The 19,898-nt window shown below is 57.0% G+C and overlaps 1 protein-coding gene and 1 long non-coding RNA gene across 2 annotated transcripts; one reads left to right on the top strand and one right to left on the bottom strand.

Annotated features, from left to right (window-relative positions):
- Positions 1-1,938: 1,938 nt before the first annotated feature.
- LOC115602024 lies at positions 1,939-7,952 on the top strand. The gene is made up of 9 exons (XM_030472723.1): positions 1,939-2,315; positions 3,449-3,521; positions 4,176-4,252; positions 5,084-5,154; positions 5,618-5,742; positions 6,138-6,240; positions 6,552-6,743; positions 7,345-7,412; positions 7,595-7,952. Exons 1-9 carry the CDS (start codon positions 1,939-1,941, stop codon positions 7,658-7,660), a joined length of 1,152 nt encoding a protein of 383 aa, XP_030328583.1. The 3' UTR covers positions 7,661-7,952.
- A 224-nt stretch (positions 7,953-8,176) lies between these two features.
- Positions 8,177-14,291, bottom strand: LOC115602026. Its single transcript, XR_003989567.1, has 3 exons — positions 14,176-14,291; positions 12,686-13,116; positions 8,177-8,559 (listed from the first exon to the last, which is right to left on the bottom strand). It is a non-coding gene; the product is annotated as an uncharacterized LOC115602026 (long non-coding RNA).
- Positions 14,292-19,898: the final 5,607 nt, after the last annotated feature.

Here is a 19,898-nt window from a genome sequence, read left to right as displayed (position 1 = left end):
TGACCTATCTGATAAGCAAGCCAAGCTGATGGAGTTTGGGAGCTGATGCATATTTTGGCTTCCGAACGCAGGACCTGCTTTTTGAGAGCTGGAGACCTTCCGGTGGCTGTCAGATGGACACGCTGTGGTTTGTATTGAGTCCGTGTTTCCCGTGGGGAGTCTTCAGCCCAGCGCAGCCCAGCGCAGCGCAGCCCAGGGGCAGGCAGCAGGGAGCCCTTAGGGATGCTCTGGAGGCACCTCTGAGATGAGAGGACTGAACAGCCAGGGCCAGCTCAGCTGCCCCATCACCAAGTGCCCCCTCTGACTGCAGATGCTCCCCATGGTGCTGCAGCACCTGGTTTGTGGAGGGTCAAGGACAGACCCTTGGCAACGTCAGCCAGAGGAGGCTTTATGCCCTCGAGCAGAGGTGGATGGGCTGAAGGAAACACCTACGGTGCTCTCCAAGCCCAGGGATGGCAGCAGCATTCTCTGTATGGCTGGCAGAGGACAGGCAGGGAAGCTGGGGGCAAGGGGCACGCAGGATAGATGCGGCAGGCACAGGCTGCACGTGCCAGAGCTCCTGCCCTTGCAATGCTCTTTGCTTTCAGTCACCTGCAGCTCCCTTGGAATCTGCCCCCAAAAGGCTCCCTTGAGCAGCCCCCCAAGGACCTGAGCCGGCCCCAGTGCTACAGCTGTGCCCACTGCATGGCAGCACTGGCCATGGGGAACGGGGAAACCACTGGGCTGGAGATGGAGCCCTGCCTCCCACTAGGAGAGCGTGCGTGTCCCTTGCAAAGCCCCTCTGAAACGGCAGCACAGCAGCAGCATCCTCCTCTGCCCCCAGCTCTGAGCAGCAAGACCTGAAGGAACACGAGGGCTGCACGTCTCAATACAACACATTTGTCCCCAGCAAGGGCACCCTAGATTACAACGGGTGCCAGTGCTGGGCTGTCCCCTGGGAGCTCAGGAGGAGCCCGTGATGCCCTTATTGGATCTACAGACCAAAGCTTGCTCTGGCTGCGTTAAAACCCAATCCAGTTCTAAGCACAGCTTTCCCCTGAATCTCAGGTGCGGTGCTTGGCAGCTGCTGAGATCAGAAACCCGGTCATTTGCATTTGGTTTGTGATTTTCCATGGGGATTCTGTGTGTGCCCCCGCTCCCTCCCGGGGAGTTCGGTGCCCCTGCCCTGCCTGCCCTGCCCTGCCTGCCCTGCCCTGCCCTGGGAGTCACATGTGGGTCACGGAAGCTCCTGGGATCCACTGGTTCAGGCCTGGGCAGCAGCCCTGGTTCCTCCTCGCTGACGACTGGTGCGCTGAGACCGAAATTCCGGCTAAAAGAACTCTCTAAGTCTCGATGTGGAGTTTTAGCAATTGGGCATTCTTTATTGCAGCACTGCGTGCATGGGGCCACCCTGCACATCAGCTCTGTCGTGTGTTGTGGGGGGGACGAGGACCTGGTCCCTGCTCAGCCCCGAGGAGCAGCGGTGGCTTTGGCGTCCTCAGCAGCCTGCTCCCTCTCTGGCGAGGTGCTGCTGCAGGGGGGCCGTGCAGACAGCCCTGCCCTCCTCAGCTGGGCTGCAGGGTCCCCTCGGCAGGGCCATGGCACGGGGGTCCCTGCTGCTGGGTGGCCCGTGGGGGTCATGGCCAGGGAGATGCTCAGGGGGATCGTGTTCTGTGTGGTCCCTGTCATCGTCCCTGCCATGGTGCCTGCCCGGCAGGACACAGCAGGGCTGTGGCAGCTGCAGGCACAGAGGAGCGGGTGGGATAAGGACACGGGTGGCACAGGGACACGGGCTGTCAGGCGCGCGGGTGGCACAGGGCTGTCGCTAGAAGGCGGGGGAACTGGGCTACCGCTGGAACCGGGCCACGAGCCCCAGAGCGCGGCAGTTGCCGAGGTTCCGCCGCGCGGCTCCCGCAGCGCGTTCCGGGCCGGTGGCCGTTAGCGGAGAGCCGGAGAGAGATGGCGCTGCCGAGCCCGTGGCGCTGCCCCTGGCGCTGGCCGGCGGCGCTGCCCCTGGCGCTGGCAGTGATGCTGACCTGCCTGGCGCAGGGATCGCTGCTGGGAGCGGTGCTGGGCGCGGGGGGTGCCTGGTGTGCGGTGCGGTCCCGCCCGCCCGCCAGGCGCCCTCCGGCCCGGCGCTCTCCGGCGCGGTTCCTGCCCCCCCGGCGCCCTCCCCCACTGCTCCTGCCCCCCTACAGGCCCAGCCTCATCGCCCGGTTCCCGCCCCCTTGGCTCCAGGTCTACTACCGCCTGAGGGCCAAAAGGGCCGGTAACTGTGGTCTGGCCGCAGGCGCCGGCCTCAGTGTCAGCACCCTATCCCGCGGCAACTGCCTTGGGTGAGCGCGGGGGGAGGATGTGGGTGGGATAAGTGCAGGGGTGGCACAGGGACACGGGTGGGAAAAGGACACGCGTGGCACAGGGACACTGGTTGTCAGGGATGTAGGTGGCACAGGGACACAGGTGGCACAGGGGTATGGGTGGCACAGGGACGTTGGTTGTCAGGGATGCAGGTGGCACAGGGACACGGGTTGGATAAGGGTCTGGGTGGCACAGGGACACAGTTGGGATAATGACACGGGTGGCACAGAGACACTGGTTGTCAGTAATGCAGGTGGCACAGGGACATGGGTGGCACAGGGATACTGGTGGCACAGGGACACTGGTTGTCAGAGATGCAGGTGGCACAGGGACACGGGTGGCACAGGGATACTGGTGGCACAGGGACACTGGTTGTCAGGGATGCAGGTGGCACAGGGACACGGGTGGCAGAGGGATATGGGTGGCACAGGGATACGGGTGGCACAGGGACATTGGTTATCAGGGATGCAGTTGGCACAGGGACATAGTTGGGATACGGACACAGGTGGCACAGAGACACTGGTTGTCAGGGATGCAGGTAGCACAGGGACACTGGTGGGATAAGGACATGGGTGGCACAGGGACACTCCTTGTCTTGGACACAGGTTGCACAAAGACACTGGTTGTCAGGGATGCAGGTGGCATAGGGACTCTGCTTGTCAGGGATGCAGGCGGCACAGGGACACCGGTGGCAGAGGGATACGGGTGGCACAGGGACATTGGTTATCAGGGATGTAGATGGCAGAGGGACATAGTTGAGATACAGACACAGGTGGCACAGAGACACTGGTTGTTGGGGATGCAGGTGGCACAGGGACATGGGTGGCACAGCTCTGGCGGTGCTGGGCCCATAGTGCTGACTTCGTGGCGCTGCAGGGATCGGTGCTGGGCACAGGGGGGTCCTGGTGTGCGATACGGTCCCACCAGCCTGCATGGCTCCTGTGCCCATGTCGCCCGCGTGGCAAAGCCGCCGCTAACGGCGGCCCGGACCCAGGCACCGTCCGTGCTGAGAGCACCCGTCCTGCCGCTACTGCCTCGAGTGAGCGCGGGGGGAGGACGGGGTCGGACCCTCCTGCCACTAACGGCGACGCTGACCGCTGTGCCCCCGCAGAGCCCCGCTGCAGACCGTGCGCCGCCAGGACCCGCTGCCGCCGCACCGGAGCCCTGGAACGGTTTTCCCGACGGTACGCTGGGACAGTCAGATGCCCAGGGGCTCGCCATGGGCCGCCGCCCAGCCCCGCTCCACAGCCCGCAGCCCAGTGCGCAGCTCTTTTCCCCTCCCCACTCTGCCCTGGCCAGTCTGCTGGGGGGATCCATCCGGGCAAAGGGAAAGACAAAATCTCTTTGCTGTGCTGACACCTTTTCAGCTGGAGGCAGCAGCACGTGTGGGAGCCCTGTGTTCCCACTTTGACATGGGTCTCCTCAGCAGCTGCTGGGCTGCAATAAAACATATATACTGGGCTGGGCTTGCAGATGTGACAGTGGGACGTAGTCATGCCTAATGGAGCTCTGCACCTGTGCAGGGAAAGGTTTTCTGCAGGATGGATCAGTAGGGAAGGGATTGCTCTGGCTGGGCCGGCAGCATCCTCCCTCCCCGTCGCCTCGGCCATAAAGAGGCTGGAGGCCGCTTGCTCCCAGAGTGGATTCAGTTTGAGGTGCTCAGACTTTGCCCTCCGTGGTTGCTCTGGAGGGGAATTGAGCAGTGTTGAAGCAAAAGAGGCTCTGGGCTCGGTAGCCAGCACCTGGGAGCTGGGATTTACTCTGCAGTGAGCAGGAGAACAGCAGGCTGTGCTCCCCTGAACCAAATTAGTTACTAGTGGTCTCTCTCTGCGTTCCAGGAGAAGCGGATGTGTATGAGGACGTCCCCACAGCCCATCGCAGGATCCTGCTTTGATGTGCCTCTTGGGAAAGGAAGGTAACGTACAGCTCATGCAGCGAGTGCCCGCTTGTCGATGCCAGCCGGGAAGAAAGCAGTTGCCCTCCCAGCCCTCGCAGTGCCCAAGTCCTGCTCTCCACGGGAGCCGGGCCACTCCAGGCCCCTGAGGCATGGCTGCTGGGTCACCCAGCTGTGGGGAAGCCCTGTTGTTGTGTCCGTCAGCATCCATGCCGCCTTGTTGCACTGCGGTCCTGGTGGCAGCGCTGACGTGCACCATCCCTGCCCTGCTCCCAGGCCGGCATAGAGCTTGAAGGGCTCAGATTGCTGCAGCGGTGACATTGCCGTGTGGCACTGGCGTGTCCTGGGTCCGGCTGGTTGCCGAAACGCTGAAAGGAGATGGCCCCCAATTTTTGCCATCTGCTCAAAAGCAGTTCATGGGAGCTCCACTAGGGCTGTAATGTAGTGCCCGCCTGGGCACCCAGGCCCTTGTTCTCCTCTCTGCTGGCTCAGAGAAGGACCTGAGCTTGTCCTGACTAAAAGCGACAGAGCTGCTGCCCTGCTGACAGGCTGGGTGCAAGCCAGGACGCTGCGAGGGGCAGCGGCTCCCACCCGGGATCCCGGCTGCTGCCCTGAGGCTGCCCGAGCCGGGCCCTGGCTAGGGCAGCGGAGCAGCTCCTCTGCCTGGAGCCACGGTCCGGCTGCTGCTGTGGCTCAAGGCTGTTGCCCTGAGCTCTGCTGTTTGGCAAAGAGGGCAAAGAAACACAGCAGGGATGCTTGTGGGAGTCCTTGGTGTGTTGGGTCTCGTCCTGCTCCCAGGGGATAGAGCCAAGCCTGGGGCTGACCCTAACTGGCTCTCTCCCACTTGCGCAGGCAATGGGAGGTGCGGAATCCAAGGAATTTCGTGCCAGGAACACCGAAGAGGGCTGTGCAGACCGAGAAAGGTGAGTGGAGGTGGGGCCCAGCTCTGTGCCGGCCTTGGAAGGGCCACTGGTGCGGGCCAGCAGCAGGACAGGAGGTAGCTCAGGGGTGCAGGTGGGATCAGCTTGAGGTGTCCCCTGGAAACTAGGAATGTGCTGGTCCTGAGGCAGTGGCGTTTGTGCTGGCCTCAGCAACTGCCCTAAAGGGATTTCCTGGTTCGGGTGGGCAGCGTGCAAGGACCGTCTGTGGAGGTGGGAAGGGGCCGCTGGCCCGTGGAGCCCCAGCAGGCTCCTGTGGCAGCTTCCCCGCAGATCTCTCGTGGGAGCTGCTGCCCCAGGGCACCGCAGCCTTGTCCGCAGCTTAAGGCCGTGTCCCTGGCTCTGCCCTCCAAGATGGTCATCCAGAGAGGAGTGAGAAGGGACAAGCCCCTGGGTACAGGACGAGCACCTCTGGTGGGAGCTGCTCCTGACTTGTCTCCTCCTGTAGCTGTCGAGAGGCCTGAGCAGAAGAGGCAGGAGTCCCCAAGCCCACCACCATCACCGGGAAACGGAAGGCCACGCAAGAGGAGCATCTGCCTGCTGGTGCCTTGGAATAATGAACCACTGGTGCTGGTACGTCGCTGTCTCGCAGCCTCTTTTGCCCTCCTCTGGGGATAGAATGTGCTCAGCGCAATTCCTGCAGGACCTGGGGCAGGCTGACCTGCCTGCCTTGGGGCAGGAGGTCTCGTCCTTGGCTGAGTGGGAAGTGACGCTCTCCCCTGCCCCAGTGTGTGCTGTGCTGTGCGTGACCGTGCTGCCCGCTGCCGGAGCAGCGATTGGCCCGGGCAAGGCTGCCGTGCCCTCAGGGCCAGGGCGGGGGCCAAAACGAATGTGGACCGGAGCTGTGCGCTAGCTGGGGCAGAACCACGGGCTTCATGGGTCTGGCGCCAGCCTGCTTCCACAACTCCTTCAGAGCGGCTCTGCCGGCTTCCCTGAGAAAGAACTAAGCTACTGCTCTCTCTTGGCAGCCCCCTGCGCCTGACCCGGGTTACCCCATCACGGACGAGATCATCGAGGAGGAGAGGAAGGCAGCACAAGAGCGCTTGCGTCGGCTCTTGGGGCATAAGCCTGGTAAGGGCAGACTGGGAACGCGAAGGGCACGGCAAGGAGGAGAAAGCCAGGGCCCGGGCTGGCAGGGCAGTGGGGTGTCTGCGTAGTGCAGGCTGAGGAAGCTCCTGGGCCAGTGCTGCCTGCTCCTCGGGTCTGAAGCTCTTTGAGACTTGTGAAGGCTCGGGCGGGAGACCTCATGCCCCGGAGTCCCCTGGGTGATGGGCGAGGTTCCCCAGGGCCGGAGCTGTGAGAGGTTCATGCTGGGAGGCTCTGCTCAGGGCTAGTCCTATAGAGCAAGTTGAGGGTCCCGATTTCTTGCTGCCTCCCAGCAGATGTGGTCTCCAGCACCGGTGGGGAAGATGTGTCCCTGGGCACAGCCATCGCCCAGGGCTCCTCTGGCAGCAGCCATACAGAGGCAGCATTTTCGAGCACGCCGTCGGATGTTTCTGGGCTGGCTGCTTCCACCACCAACGGCCATATGCACATCAGCCAGCCCAGAAGCAGGAGCCCGCCCGTGTTAGGAGGTGAGTCGGGGCGCACAGGCCTTCTCCAGGGGTGAAGGGCAGGGCTAGGTTGAGGCAGCAGCTTTCCTGCCAGACCTGGCTGAGCTCCCCAGGCTTGGGCTGTGCAGAGCCTTGCCATGGGAAGGGAAGGTTCTCCCATCACTCCCTGCCCCACTTCCCAGCCCTGCGGGGTGGAGGGGAACCCCAAATGCCCTCCTTGCCCCCTCTGGATCCTCTGCATTCATCAGCTCCTGCAGGTACTGCCAGCTCCCCAAAGCCAGGCTCTTGCTTCTTTGCTGACCGCGGCTCACCGAGTTGTGTTGTTTTCCAGGAACTCCTGCGCCCTTCTTTGGCCAGCGCCCCTCAGACCTTGGAAGAGTCATTGCTTCCTCTGGCAGAGAGGGAGTTGGTGCTTCAGCCTTGAGGAGCTGACGGCTCGTGTTGTGCCCTTGGGCTGGGGGATGGCGGAAGGGCCAGGCTGTGCTGTCGGAGCCGGCTTGGGTGGTACCTGCTGAGCTCTGGGGATGAAAACCTTTCATTCCCCTCGGGATAGGGATTGTGGCAGCCCCTGTGCCAGCTCAGAGTGTGGCTGCAGACGCCTGATCAACTTTTGTGCTTCCAGGTTCGTCCACCCGCGCCTCGTGCACCCCGGCAGGAACTAGGACCCAGGGAAGTCGCAAGCGGCAAAAGGCACGTGTGTGTGTGTCGGGTGGTGCCTAAATTGCAGAAAAAACCACAAATATTGCAATCTTCTTTAATGGAATCACACTTTATTTTTAGATTTGAGTGTTACAGCATCTCCTTCCTTCTGAAATATGATGTACATGGATGTGACTGAACCTGTTGTCTTTGGTTTTTTGTTCTTCCCCCAGGAGGAGGACCGCTCCGATGCCAAGTGGCCGTTTGGACCTCCAGCAGCAAAACGTCGGCAGCTGTGACACCTGTTGAAGATTTTATTGTTCTATGTTTGTTCTTGAGTTGTTCTAATATTCTTGTTCTACTGTTGTTCTTTTGTTGTTACAATGTAGTTCTTTTGTTGTGACAATGTAGTTCTTTTGTTGTGACAATGTAGTTCTTTTGCTGTTATAATATAGTTCTACTATTGTTTTTACAAACATTTTAATGTGTTTTAGTATTTTTTAACTGCCAATATCCAATTCCCACCCCCCCCACCGCATCCCCCCATCCCCTCTTTATATGTCCCCGCTTAAAATAAAGAGTCTGTGTTCACATCTGCCTTCTCCGTGTTTGATTCCTGGGCCAGGGCACAGAGCGCCGCTTTCCAGCACCCTCTGCTTCTGGGTACTTGCTTCCCTTGTTCAAACACAGCTGTGTGGTTGAACAACAGTTAGTGTTCTTACAACTCTTTATTATTATTAGTTCACTAGCTTTCCTCCCCTTTGCCTCTGCTTCGAGCAGTGGCAATTTCAGGGCAAGACTACACAAACGCGCTGGAAAGGACAGCGGAGAGAGAGAACCTCTGCTCTGGGTCATCCCTACAGTAATACTAAAAGCGTGGTACCTCCAGGGCTGTTTGGATTCTGCTCTGCCTATGGCCAAATAGCTGCTTCTTACGCAGAACCACCAAACTCTTTTGTCATGGAGGCTAATTTCCTGATCACAAGTGTACTATATGAAAACTGCTTTAGAGACAGTGCCTTGCTGGAAACCACTTAGTTCACATGTTTCTTCCTGCTTCCCTGTTCCTCATCTTGTGATGTGAGAAATGAAATGGAGCTTCTAAACCCAGCTGCTGGCGCTGGGTTAGTTCAGTGAGACCAACCTGTAAGTGGGTACGACGCATTGCTGGGTGTTTCCACCAACTGTCCCATGGTTACTAGGTGTCAAGAAGCTTAATTTCAGAACTGAAGTTCAAGGAGGAGCAATGACCCATCTGATAAGCAAGCTGAGCTGAGGGAGTTCGGGAGCTGACGCATATTTTGGCTTCCGAATGCAGGACCTGCTTTTTGAGAGCTGGAGACCTTCCGGTGGCTGTCAGATGGACACGCTGGGGTTTGTATTGAGTCCGTGTTTCCCATAGGGAGTCTCCAGCCCAGCCCAGCCCAGCGCAGCCCAGCCCAGCCCAGGGGCAGGCAGCAGGGAGCCCTTAGGGATGCTCTGGAGGTATCTATGAGATCAGAGGACAGTGAACAGCCAGGGCCAGGTCGGCTGCCCCATCACCAAGTGCCAAAATGGGGGTGAAATTTGGGTATGATGGAGCAACCAAACTTTTAAACCTAACTGCTAAATCTCACCCCAAACTCAAATACTAACACTAACTCTACACCTAACCCTAACACTAAACCTAAACCATAACCTAAGCCCTAAGTCTAACCTTAACCAAAATTCCTGAAACTAACTCTAACATTTGAACTTAATCCTAACAAGAACAATACACACAACCCTAACCCCTCAGTCTAAACAGAACACTAACCCAATCCCTAACGCTAACACTAACACTAAACATTACCCCTAAGCCTAACGCTAAAGCTACCCCTAACCGTAGCCCTCACCCCTAACCGAAACCATAAGTCTAAACCTAACTCTAAACCCCCTAACACTTTACCCTAACCCTAAGAATAACCCTAACACTAACCCTAATAAGCCTACCCCTTACCCTAAACCTAACTCTACCTCCAACCCTAACCTTAACCCTAACACTAACACTAACCCCAAACCTACCCCTAACCCTAATGCTAACCCTAATCCAAAATTGCTCATGTACTGGGACGAGCAGTTTGTAATCCACCCTCATCAGCTGCTGCAGGCATCTGAGGAGTGGGCACTCAGTCAAGTCCCAGAGAAACTCTTCCTTTATGCACGCGGACCTGCCTGAAACCTCAGGAGCCAATACACTACTCCTGGAGAACATTGTGCCCTTTCCGTTCTTGGTCACCCAGCCTCAGCCTTTCACGGTCTTTTCCCCTGACCCATTTTCAAGGCGCACCTCTTCTGCTTGGGACGTGACTGTTGCTCAAACCCCACCAACCACTGCTGCTCCCTTGCAGGACTCCTGCTGCTGCTCCCAGCCTGCAGGACGTTTTGAAGCACAGCTCACATCAGCTGCAAGGGGACACTGAGGAAAAGGCAGCAAGGTGTCTTGGCACTCCCAGAGACCCCTGCACCCCTGTGGGGCACCCAGCCCTCTGCCTACAGACCCATAGTACCCCCAGCAGCTGAGTGAGCCCAGCAGGTGTAGGGGAGAGATAAAAAGGGTCTTTGGGAATTGGCAGGCAAAGTTGCTGCTAGTCCCAAAAGAAAGATCCCAGAAGTGGCCAACAGCCCAGCCCAGCCCAGCTTCTGTGCCTTATGCGCCCATTCAGCTGCAACCTAGGGCAAGCTGGGCTCTGCTCCAAGGAGCTGCAGTGAGGACAGGCCAAACACAGTAGCTCAGAAATGATGTCCCAAAAGTACCCTGGACTGCTGGTGTGATGCTATCCAGCAGGAGCATGGGCCCTGCAGCCAGAGCAGCATGCCATCAGCAGGAGCAAGGGGTACAGCCTGACCTCCCCTCACTGGCGCTTTCTGTCTTGGGTCTTGCACTCACACCCTCTCCTGTGCGCTCGGCTTCGTGTTAACATGACCCATCTCTGAAGGAGAGCCCATTCACTAAGTCCTGGCTCCCTGGGAAGGAAGCGTCACCAAAAGACAGCTCCAGGGCCGTGTGAACCTTCTGCCACCTTCACCTCCTTCTGACCACTCAGCCTGCGGCAGCCACTGTTGTACAACAAAGAGGGGGTGTGTGTGTGCTGTGGGCTAGACCTGTGCCAGACTGGGGGCAGAGCATGGCAAAGGCTCTGATATTTCAAGGTGCACCTGGTTGGTAAAGAGGGAAGTGCTCTGTTCAGGAGAAATAGGAGGAGAAATAGGTTTGAGAAGGGTTTCCCCCTGTAAACATCGTACTCTACAGCCCCCCGTTCACACACACTTTATCCTTCCCGAGGGTGGTTCAACACAGGGCCTTTCCTTGGGAGGTGTCTCTGTTGGTGTCTCTGTTCCAGACATAGCAACTGGAAGGACTTTTGTGTCCTTTAAGAGGGGAAAAAAGAAAGAAAATGAAATTAAGCTGCTCCTCTCACTGGAGAGAGGAAGCTGTGACTTCCGCACCCCATGAAGGTTTTTCCTTTCTTTGTGACTTTCCACACCTGCAGTTGATTTAGTCAGTTCTGCCTGTGCCAAGGACTTGTAGCAGTGGTGTGATGCTGTTTCTCTGCAGTTTGCAGAAGATGAGAGCTCTGTCTGGACACCGTCCCCACTTTAGCCATGCCATTAGAGTATCTCCTAAGTAGGCCAAGATGGAGCTCCACAAGATCAGGGCTTTTCAGGAAAAAATAGTCCACAGAGGATGAACAGACTGACCCTATGTCACGCGGCGCTGTTAAACCTGCATGGGCTCGGGAAGCATTGCTTCCACCAGCCCACAGAGCCTGGGCAGGGTGTGGGTGCCCAACAGCCAGCAGTTTTGGGCTTCCTTTCCTCCTCCTGCACAGCCCGCTCTCAGGCCCCCAGTGGCATGCATTATGTCCCCCCAGGTGTCTGGAGAGGAGTTTTCAGAAGTGTCCCCATCTCACCTCAGCTCCCCCCTCCTTCGAACCAGGAAGTGTTGAACAAAACTCTGCTCAGGAACCTGAGCAGAGCTTTGGCAGAGCCAAGCCACCCAACCGAAAAGCTGCCCCCCATAGCTTCCCTCTCCCCAGGCACGGTTCCTGCCTAGGCTTTCGTTGTCCCCGTGGCACTGCTCTGTGCACCTCTGACAGAGCTGGCCTCCATGCCCTGCAGTGCCTTGGCTGTACAAGCCCCCGGCTGCTTCCCTGGCAGCTCTGTTGCCCTGGCTGCCCAGCACTACACTTCCTTCTCCTCTTCCTCCTCCTCCCTCCTCTCGTCTCCACCCTCCACAGCAGAGCTCTGCAGCAATGGCAGGGCACACTGCCACAGACCAGAAGGTGCATGGGCCACCAAGAGCAGGGCTGCAGCCGACATGCTATAGCAAAGCCTTGGGAGAGGCCTGCCCTTGGAATAGGACTGAAACTCCTCTGTCCTGCAGTGGCCTTTCCTTGCTCCACCAAAGCTCACCCACCACTGAGTGCATATTTCACAGCCACCAAGACCCACAGTGTCAGACACAGTGGTTTGCGTATAGGTCCTTCTTGATCAGACGGAAGCAGTGCTGGTAACATCCTCGCTGGCCGGCGCTGCTGCTTGTGATCCTGGAAGAGGCTTTTGCTCGACATCAATCTTGGGAGCCTCTGTGCCTTAGAGGCTTTCATGGGACTCACCGTTGTGCAACACATCCGCTCCCTAGAGCCGAGGAATTGAATACAAAGCTCTATAGTCTCGTGTGCAGAGAGAGATGCAGAGCAACACTACAGGTCTAATCAGGACACATGCGGTGGGATCCGATTCTGTCTGGAGAGATCAGATCCATGGTCCCTCAAATGCAATCCCAGCCTGCTGCTCTCCACACCGTGAGAGCTGTCAGCAGAAGACTCCCTTCGCCTAGGGGCTGCAGGAAGTCAAAGGAAGAAAGGGCAGTGCTGGGCAAGGGAAAACACCAGATATGGTTGGAGATCCTTCCATGAGGGACTCCTCCCCACCACCACAGAAATGGGCTGTTCCTGCTACCTTTTTGAGGAGGCAGGTCACTGCTCCTCGCAAAGCCCGGTGGGTCCATGGGGAAAGTCTCCTACCACAACAAGGGCAAAGTCTCACATCTTGGCCGAGACCCTCCTGCCTCTCCCCTCTCCCAGTCGTGCCCAACCTATGATCCCACTCAACCCCACAGTGCTGATTTTGCTTGGGGCTGCAGAGAGGCAGCAGCCATCGGGGATTGACCCGGGACATGAGAAAGGAAAGGATGTTATCCTTGTCCAGACCCGTGGCTCTAGAATTTGCTTCTCCCACCCACAGCTGGGCCATCAGCCCCCAGCTGGCCCAGGTCTGTCCTGAAGCTGGTCCACACTCACCTTTGCAGAGATGAGTACTCTGAAAGGCAAAGACTCAGCTTGTCCTCTGGGCTCTCCTCATCCTCTCCTGGTGTCTCCCCACCGCTCGGGAATGCCATGAATGCAGGACCCTGCACAGACAGAGAGGTGAGCAGAAGAGATGTCGCTGGGCAATAGGGAAGGTGCCTTGAGCTGATACAGTCCCACACAGGACAGTCAGCCCCCATGCACCTATGCCTTAGGGACCTTCCCACCTTGGCTCCCTGGAGGAGAAGAATGCTCTTTTCCTAATTATTTTTCATTGCCTCCAGTACCTGGACCTCCCATTGCTCTCGCTTTTCTTTCCAAGCCTTCGCGGTTGCCACTTTTGCCCTTGCCTTCTGGCACTTCTTGCGCAACGAGTCCCAGAGCTTGCGTTTCTCCTCCTCCTCCGTGCACACGCAGACCTGTGCCTGCAGGGCGATGGCAATGCAGCAGCAAGCGCTGTTAGTCTCCCCGGCAGAGGGCTGGCGATATTTTAGCTCTCCCCCTCCCTCCTGCCCCTTCTTTTCAGCCTCTCTGTCAGCCCTGCTTTGCTTGCACTCACAAAATCACAGAATCATCAGGGTAGGAAGGGACCTCTGGAGATCACCCAGTCCAACCCCCCGCCAAGGCAGGGCCACCCACAGCAGGTCGCACAGCAACGCAACCACGTGGGGTTTGAATGTCTCCAGAGAGGGAGATTCCAGCCCCTCCTGGGCAGCCTGTTCAGTGCTCTGCCACCCTCAAACAGAACGTGCTTCCTCATGTTGAGGTGAAACTTCTTGTGGTTTAGTTTACGGCCATTGCTCCTTGTCCTGTTGCTGGCCACCACTGAAAAGAGTCTGGCACCATCCTCCTGACACCCACGTTTGACATGTTGATATGAAGTAACGAGATCCGCTCTCAGCCTTCTTTTCTCCAGACTAAACAGGCCCAGCTCCCGCAATCTGTTCTCATAAGAGAGATGCTCCAGACCTATAACCGTCTTTGGGGCCCTCTGCTGGACACTCTCCAGTAGCTCCTTGTCTTTCTTGTAATGTGGAGCCCAGAACTGGGCACAGGGCTCCAGATGCGGCCCCATCAGGGTCGAGTAAAGGGAGGACGATCACCTTCCTTGACCTGCTGGCCACACTCCTCCCAATACACCCCAGGATACTACTGGCCTTCCTGGCTGCAAGGGCACACTGCGGCTCATGGTCAACTTGTCATCCAGCAATACTCCCAGATCCTTCTCAGCAGAACTGCTGTCTAGTAGGTCTAGTCCTCAGAGGCCTGAGTGCAGAGTCTTTCTGCAATGATCCCCGAGCCAAGTGACCATGGGGCTGAAAGCAACCTAGCTGCTTCCTATACTGGCTAAGCCTGGCAGGGCCATTGCCACTGAAACACCTCCAGGTCAAGTCTTTGAGTGTTTCTGGAGGTGACAAGAGCGAAGGCTGTGCTTTTCTACAGGTGGATACGCCAGAGTCCCTCCACAAACCCATGTCACGTACCGCTCCTGCCCTCCTCTTCCCTGGCCAAGCACTGGGTGCAGGTTGGGCTCCAGCTTCCCACAGCTGGCTGCTGCGTGCCTCTCTCCCCGAACGACGCCACTGCAGCACTGCCAGCTTGCTGCGGACGGGACGGGAGGAGGAGGTGTGAGCACAGGGAGCCGCGCTCCAGCCGGGGCTCCCAAGCTGGCGCCTGCCCCAGCTCAGAAGGCGGCTCTGCCGAGAGGCTCAGAGCAGTGCCCCTGTTCCCCGCTGCTGCGGGCAGGAGGACGGGCGCTGCAGGCGAGGAAGCACTGCCCGTGTCTGCAGAGATTTACCACTTGAGCTTGTCCTGCAGATCTGCCTGCTCATCCCTCTGCCCCCTGCGCTTGCGGGCGACCTACCTCAGAAAGCACGTCACCACCTCCTGCAGGGCCCGGTGTGTCCGTGGGGAAAGGCTTCTGCAACAGCAAAGACAAAGTCCCTCTGGCCCTTCAGCGGTGATGCTCCTGCCTCTTCCCTCATCCAGCCCCACACATACGGAGACCCATTTGAGGCAGGAGGAGTTTTAGGCACCTGCTTTGGCCCCTGCCATTGGGCTCTAACCCAGCTCATTCCCATGACTGAAGAAATTCCCAGGCCTTCCATGCAGCCCATGCCCCAGGGCTTGGCTTCTGTGACCCACCACCTGTGATACACCACCATCCCACTGCCCCAGGCCTTGGCTGGACCTGGTACACTACCGCTTCGGGGGAACAGGGTCTTCCTCATGGACTGTGGGTGGCTCTTCCCCAGCATCTTCTCAATTACCCATCATCATCTCCATGAAGTTGCTGCTGGACTCCCCCACCTCCCAGCCAGTCAGGGAGAAGACTGGTGATTGCTCAGAGGAACTGGATTCCTGCACAGGAAGAGACTCTCATACAACAGCCCCACACCCCGAGGCTGCCGCTTCCCAGCACGCAGACCCCCAGCTCACTTCTGGCAGGGACACTAGTGGGACAGGAAAATCCAGAACAACCTCAGCACACCCTTGGGGTGATGCCTGAGGATCACCAGGGTTTCACTACTACTGTCACCCCTCTTGCTCAGGAAAGGCAGCGGCAACCCGCTCAGCTTTGCTGCAGCAATGCTGCTATGATGGCTTGGCTGCTAAAGGCACAGTGCAATCTCAGTATCCCTGAAGGAGAACATGCTCTTTTTCTGCAGGAATTCCAAGTACCTGGCTCTTCTGTGTCTCCTTTTCTCTCTCAGTTTTCACTTTGGGTGCTGGCACGGTTTGACGTTTTCTTTTTTTCTCTTCCACCTGCTCTGTTTTCTTCTTTTCCTCCTCAGGCAAGTATTCCTGGATGTGTTTTGGAAGCTCCTCCTTCCTCTTTAAGTGTTTATCTGGATGGTGACCACAATACAACAGCAGGCAGCATTAGTCTGCCCTGCAGAGGGCTGAGCCGTTTTCATTCCTACCCACTCTCTGCCCCTTCCCTTCTGCCTTTCTGTCCACACTGGTTTTCTCCCAGGTTCCTGCAGGCTCCACCTAAGACCCCATCTGTAATGACCAGGGAGCTAAGTGACCACGAGCCTAGAAACCACCTGGCAGCTGGCTATCCCAGACCAGCCTTGCAACACTGCCCACACAAACATCCACAAGGAAGGTGCTTCATGAGGCTAATGGAAGTGAAAAAATGAACAGGATATTCTCAAACGACACAGCAACCCGCCTCTCTGTATGTAAGCCTCAAAGCAGCTAGTCAGTTGTGAACACACTGTGGAGCGTCTTGTGAGAGTTGTTATGCGTGGAGTGATGCTGCTCTACAGCCCGGTACCGCACACCCACTGCAGGAGCCCGTGTCAGGTACCTTTTCTCTCTTCTCAATAGTTCTGGCAATGAAGTCTACTGTTCTGATTTCGCCCCCAGGAAATAGTGTTTCTTTCTCCCCCTCTTCCTTCAGGATGGTCCCCTGGATGGCCGGCAGCTGCCTGCAAAGACACAACAGGGTGTATTGGCAAGAGTGAAGGCGGAGCTGGTTCTGGCATCTTGTGCTTCTGCAGCAGAAAGTGCTCTACTTGCCTTCTTGGGATCAAGTCTGCAGAGACAGAGAAGACCCTGAGCTGTCAGACTCCCATGTGCCCAAGAGCCCCACTAAATCTCAGGATGCCCAGGTCTAGGCCTTTTCTTGCCAGAGCGATGAGAGGAGCAGGGTCCTATGCCCAGAGATATCGCTACGCCCCCCAGGTCAGTGCGCTGAAGTCTGCTCAGCGCTCTGAAATACAGAGTGCTCATGGGCTGTAGGAGCAGATTGGGCTCTGGGGACACAGTCTCAAAAGGCAGAGGACAAGAGCCCGTGAGAAAAGCCATCCTGCCATTGAGCTCTCTTTGGACCTTCTCTTTTGCCAGCCACAAGGCAGGGGCATAGAAGAGGCTTCTGGTTAATCAGAGGAATCCTCTGCAGTAACTCACTGCAGAACGCTCTTGTCAGTAAACAGAAAAGTCAGGGTTATTCCATTCTGAAGGGAAAGCCAGAAAGACCTTCTGCTCCTGCAATGGGCATTTGCAGCCAGTTACTCAGCACATCTGCACACCAGAAGCAAAGAAAGAAATGATGGTGCCAGCAGTCTCCCAAGAAGCTACGAGGCACTTGCCATGCACCAAGAGACCATCAGTTAGTGGGACATAGGATAAACCCCACTCTGAGTTTGTCTAGCCTCCGTGCCCAGGAGAAACATCTTGCTCCCAGCACAGGGTCACCCTCACCCATTGATGCAAGTGTCTCACCTGGCAGGGGGCTCACTCCCCTCAGCTTTCTGAGCCTGCTCTGACTTCACAGTCGTTGCAGATAACCGTCTTGGAGAAAGCTTTGCTCGATGAAGGAGGTGCTTCTCGGCAAAATCCTCTAGAAAACAGGAAAGGAGACAATTCTTCAGAACAGTTCTCTTGGTGGTGTTCTGGGAACAGCATGCCTGTTATGTCCCAGTTCCAGCATGAGTGGCATGCAGGTTGACTAAGCCTGTGGTAACACTGATGAAGGTGGTCCTTTCCATCCCATTGGATGAAAGTCCTGTCTCCTGGGAGGTCTTAGGCCTCTTCCAGCACTGGTTTTTTGTCCAGCTCCTCATGCCTACAGTGCACCATTGTTCCCTGGGGAAACCCTATTTTGATGGTTTTCCCTCATGCATGTGCTGAGATGGGGGGTCTCCCTGGGGGATGCTGGTGGTCTCCAGGAGTCCTTCTGGAGAGGGGAATTATTTAGCACAAGAGCTGCCAGCTCTTGGATTTCTGGATTGGTCCCATGCACACAGGTTTGCTGCTGGTGCAGGTTCACACAAAAGGCATTATTACTTGCAAGACATCTGAGAATATGGAAAGAAGCAGGGTAAGAGCTTTACACTGTTTGCAGCACAGGCTGGGGAGTGGAAGCCTCTGGGAAGATATCCTACAGCAGTCTCAGTAGCTATTTGTGTTGCAGGGCTGTCTTGAGACCTTGCTCCACAAGGGGTCACTGGTGCTTTCCCATAATGGGTGCAGAGAGTCAAAGGAGGTGCCTCTCCCTCTTCCAGGCATCCTGGCGTAACCTCAGCTCTAATTCCCTCCAGACACAGAGGAAGGAAAACCTACAGCCCCCTGCTAGCAACCCTCTGGTCTCTCACCTTTCTTTCCACTACTATAACCTTTTCGCCAGCCTTCTGGGGTGGCATTCACATGTCCTCTCAGGTCAGCTTTCACTCTTGGCATTTTAGGCACGGTCTCCAGCTTGTACCTGGACAAAGGAAGAAGGCACCAGGCTGAAGAAACGTCACTGCACTGTTTCCCAGGGCAGCCCATCCTGGAGGACCACAGTAGGGACTCCAGTGCCTGGAGGGGCAGGCAAGGCCCCATCTCCCTGTGCCAGTGTTTTTCCGTCCTTCCTGTGGGAACAGTCGTCCTCCCACAGAACCCCCTTGCTGCTTCTCGGAAACCGATTCCTCTCTTCCTCAGAGTGCAGAGCGCACATGGAGAGCAGTCTAATCCCCAGTGCTCTGATTATCCAGCACCCTTCTGAGTTCTGATCTTGTCCTCCAAGTTGCTTGTAGAGCCTCACAGATTAATGCCTTTGTAAGCATGAAGGAGTCACCTCCTTCCCTTCAGTTGCCGATGGCGCCGCAAAGCAATGTTGGCACAAGACAGAGCTGTACAGAAGTCCACCAGAGGCAAGCTCCTGTTTGGAGAAGAAACCACCCCTCTACTCCTTGCCCCCAAGAAAAAGGCAGCATCACGTACAGGAAGGAAAAAGAGCAGGAGAAACCGGGTGGAAAATGTTGACTAAATGCCTCTTTAGGTCCATAGTAGGACAGATGCATAAAGCATTGTCACTGTCTCCGGTTCCTCCAAAGTCAACCAAGAGCAAGTAAGGAAGTCCCTGCCAACGCTCTGAAACACCCTGTCCTCAATACCACCACAAGTGCAGTTCTCGGTGCCTGGCAAGGCAGCCCTCCCAGCATGAGCTGAGAAGCTGCTCACTGGCTCAGCCAAGGGCTGCAGCTGCAAACATACCCTGGTAGAACAATAACATGTCCGGAAGAGGTCTGGGAAGCGGCAGTGTCATGGGATGAGATGACTGAGTCCTTCATCTCTGGCATCTGCAATGAGGATGGAGACAGATGATGGGACATGGGGACGCTGGGGAGGGCTGGCTGCCCAGTCCACTTTATACCAACACAAGCCAAGGGCCAGAGCAGCCGAAGGGCTCTGGCCTCAGCAAGCCTTGCTCTGCCTGTTCCTCTGCTCCCTACCCTGAGAGGGGGGCAAGCAGCGCTCCCCACCATTGACACCAGCCTCTTGCAACAAAGTGAGGCCCCTCCGGGGCTTTTCTCTTGCAAAGCCAGACCACTGCACACAAGGGGAATGTTCTGCAGAGAGCCTGCTCTTCTCTGGGCCATGAGGAGCCCAAGTGGCTGAAGAAGGCATGGCAGGCCAGGAGGAAGCAGCCCGCCAGCCCCCAGCACATGTTTCAGAAGAGCCAGAAGCCGTGCTGTGAAAATGAAAATCCTACCTCAAGAACAGCTTGCAACATCTTGTCGGTCCCATTCAGCCTCTGCAAAAAGTCTCTGTAAAATTTCGTGTTTACGTCTTTGCCCTGCATGATCACCATGCCCACGTCCCTCCAAACGAGAGCAACGTTCTTCCTGTTCTCCAGGCAGACTCGGAAAAGACGTATGGTTCTTTCCATGCAAAGCTGCACCGTGCTTTCAGAGACAGCGTTGTCTGAGGCTATCTGAGCACATGGCAGTTGCTCCACATGTTGGTGACCTGAAAAACAAGAGAAGGGGAACCCACAAACTTGGAGAGCTGCTAAGCAGGCTACAGTCAAAGGTCTGAAGCTCGCAGGCTTTCAGGCAATCCATTGCTACCGAGTTGTCAGGCTGGTATAGTGCCTCTCAGGAGAAGCTTGGGTTGTCCCTTGCTGTTAGAAGTGGAAAGGGAGGTGCGCAGTGGACGGCTATGGCTGTCTGATACAGAAAGGCAAACAGTCTCAGGCACTTGGTAGGAAGGAGCACCACGACTGCAGGACTAGGAGGGGAGAAAGGCACCAGGTCCCACGGCAAGCTGGAGGGTGGCCAGGCCATTGGAGCCCTGCCCACACTCGGTGATCTCTCTGTCATTAGAGAGAAACCCACCCCAAACACAGACCCAAGCTCTTGGTGCCCCCCGGGGTCCTGCTGCAATGGCAGCAGCAACTAGAAAGCAACAGGCATTGTGGTCACTGGGATTT

This window comes from Strigops habroptila (assembly GCF_004027225.2).
Source record: "Strigops habroptila isolate Jane chromosome 13 unlocalized genomic scaffold, bStrHab1.2.pri S16, whole genome shotgun sequence".
NCBI lineage: Eukaryota > Metazoa > Chordata > Aves > Psittaciformes > Psittacidae > Strigops > Strigops habroptila.
Note: the sequence above shows the minus strand (reverse complement) of the source record. Positions and strands in the feature narration are given on the sequence as shown.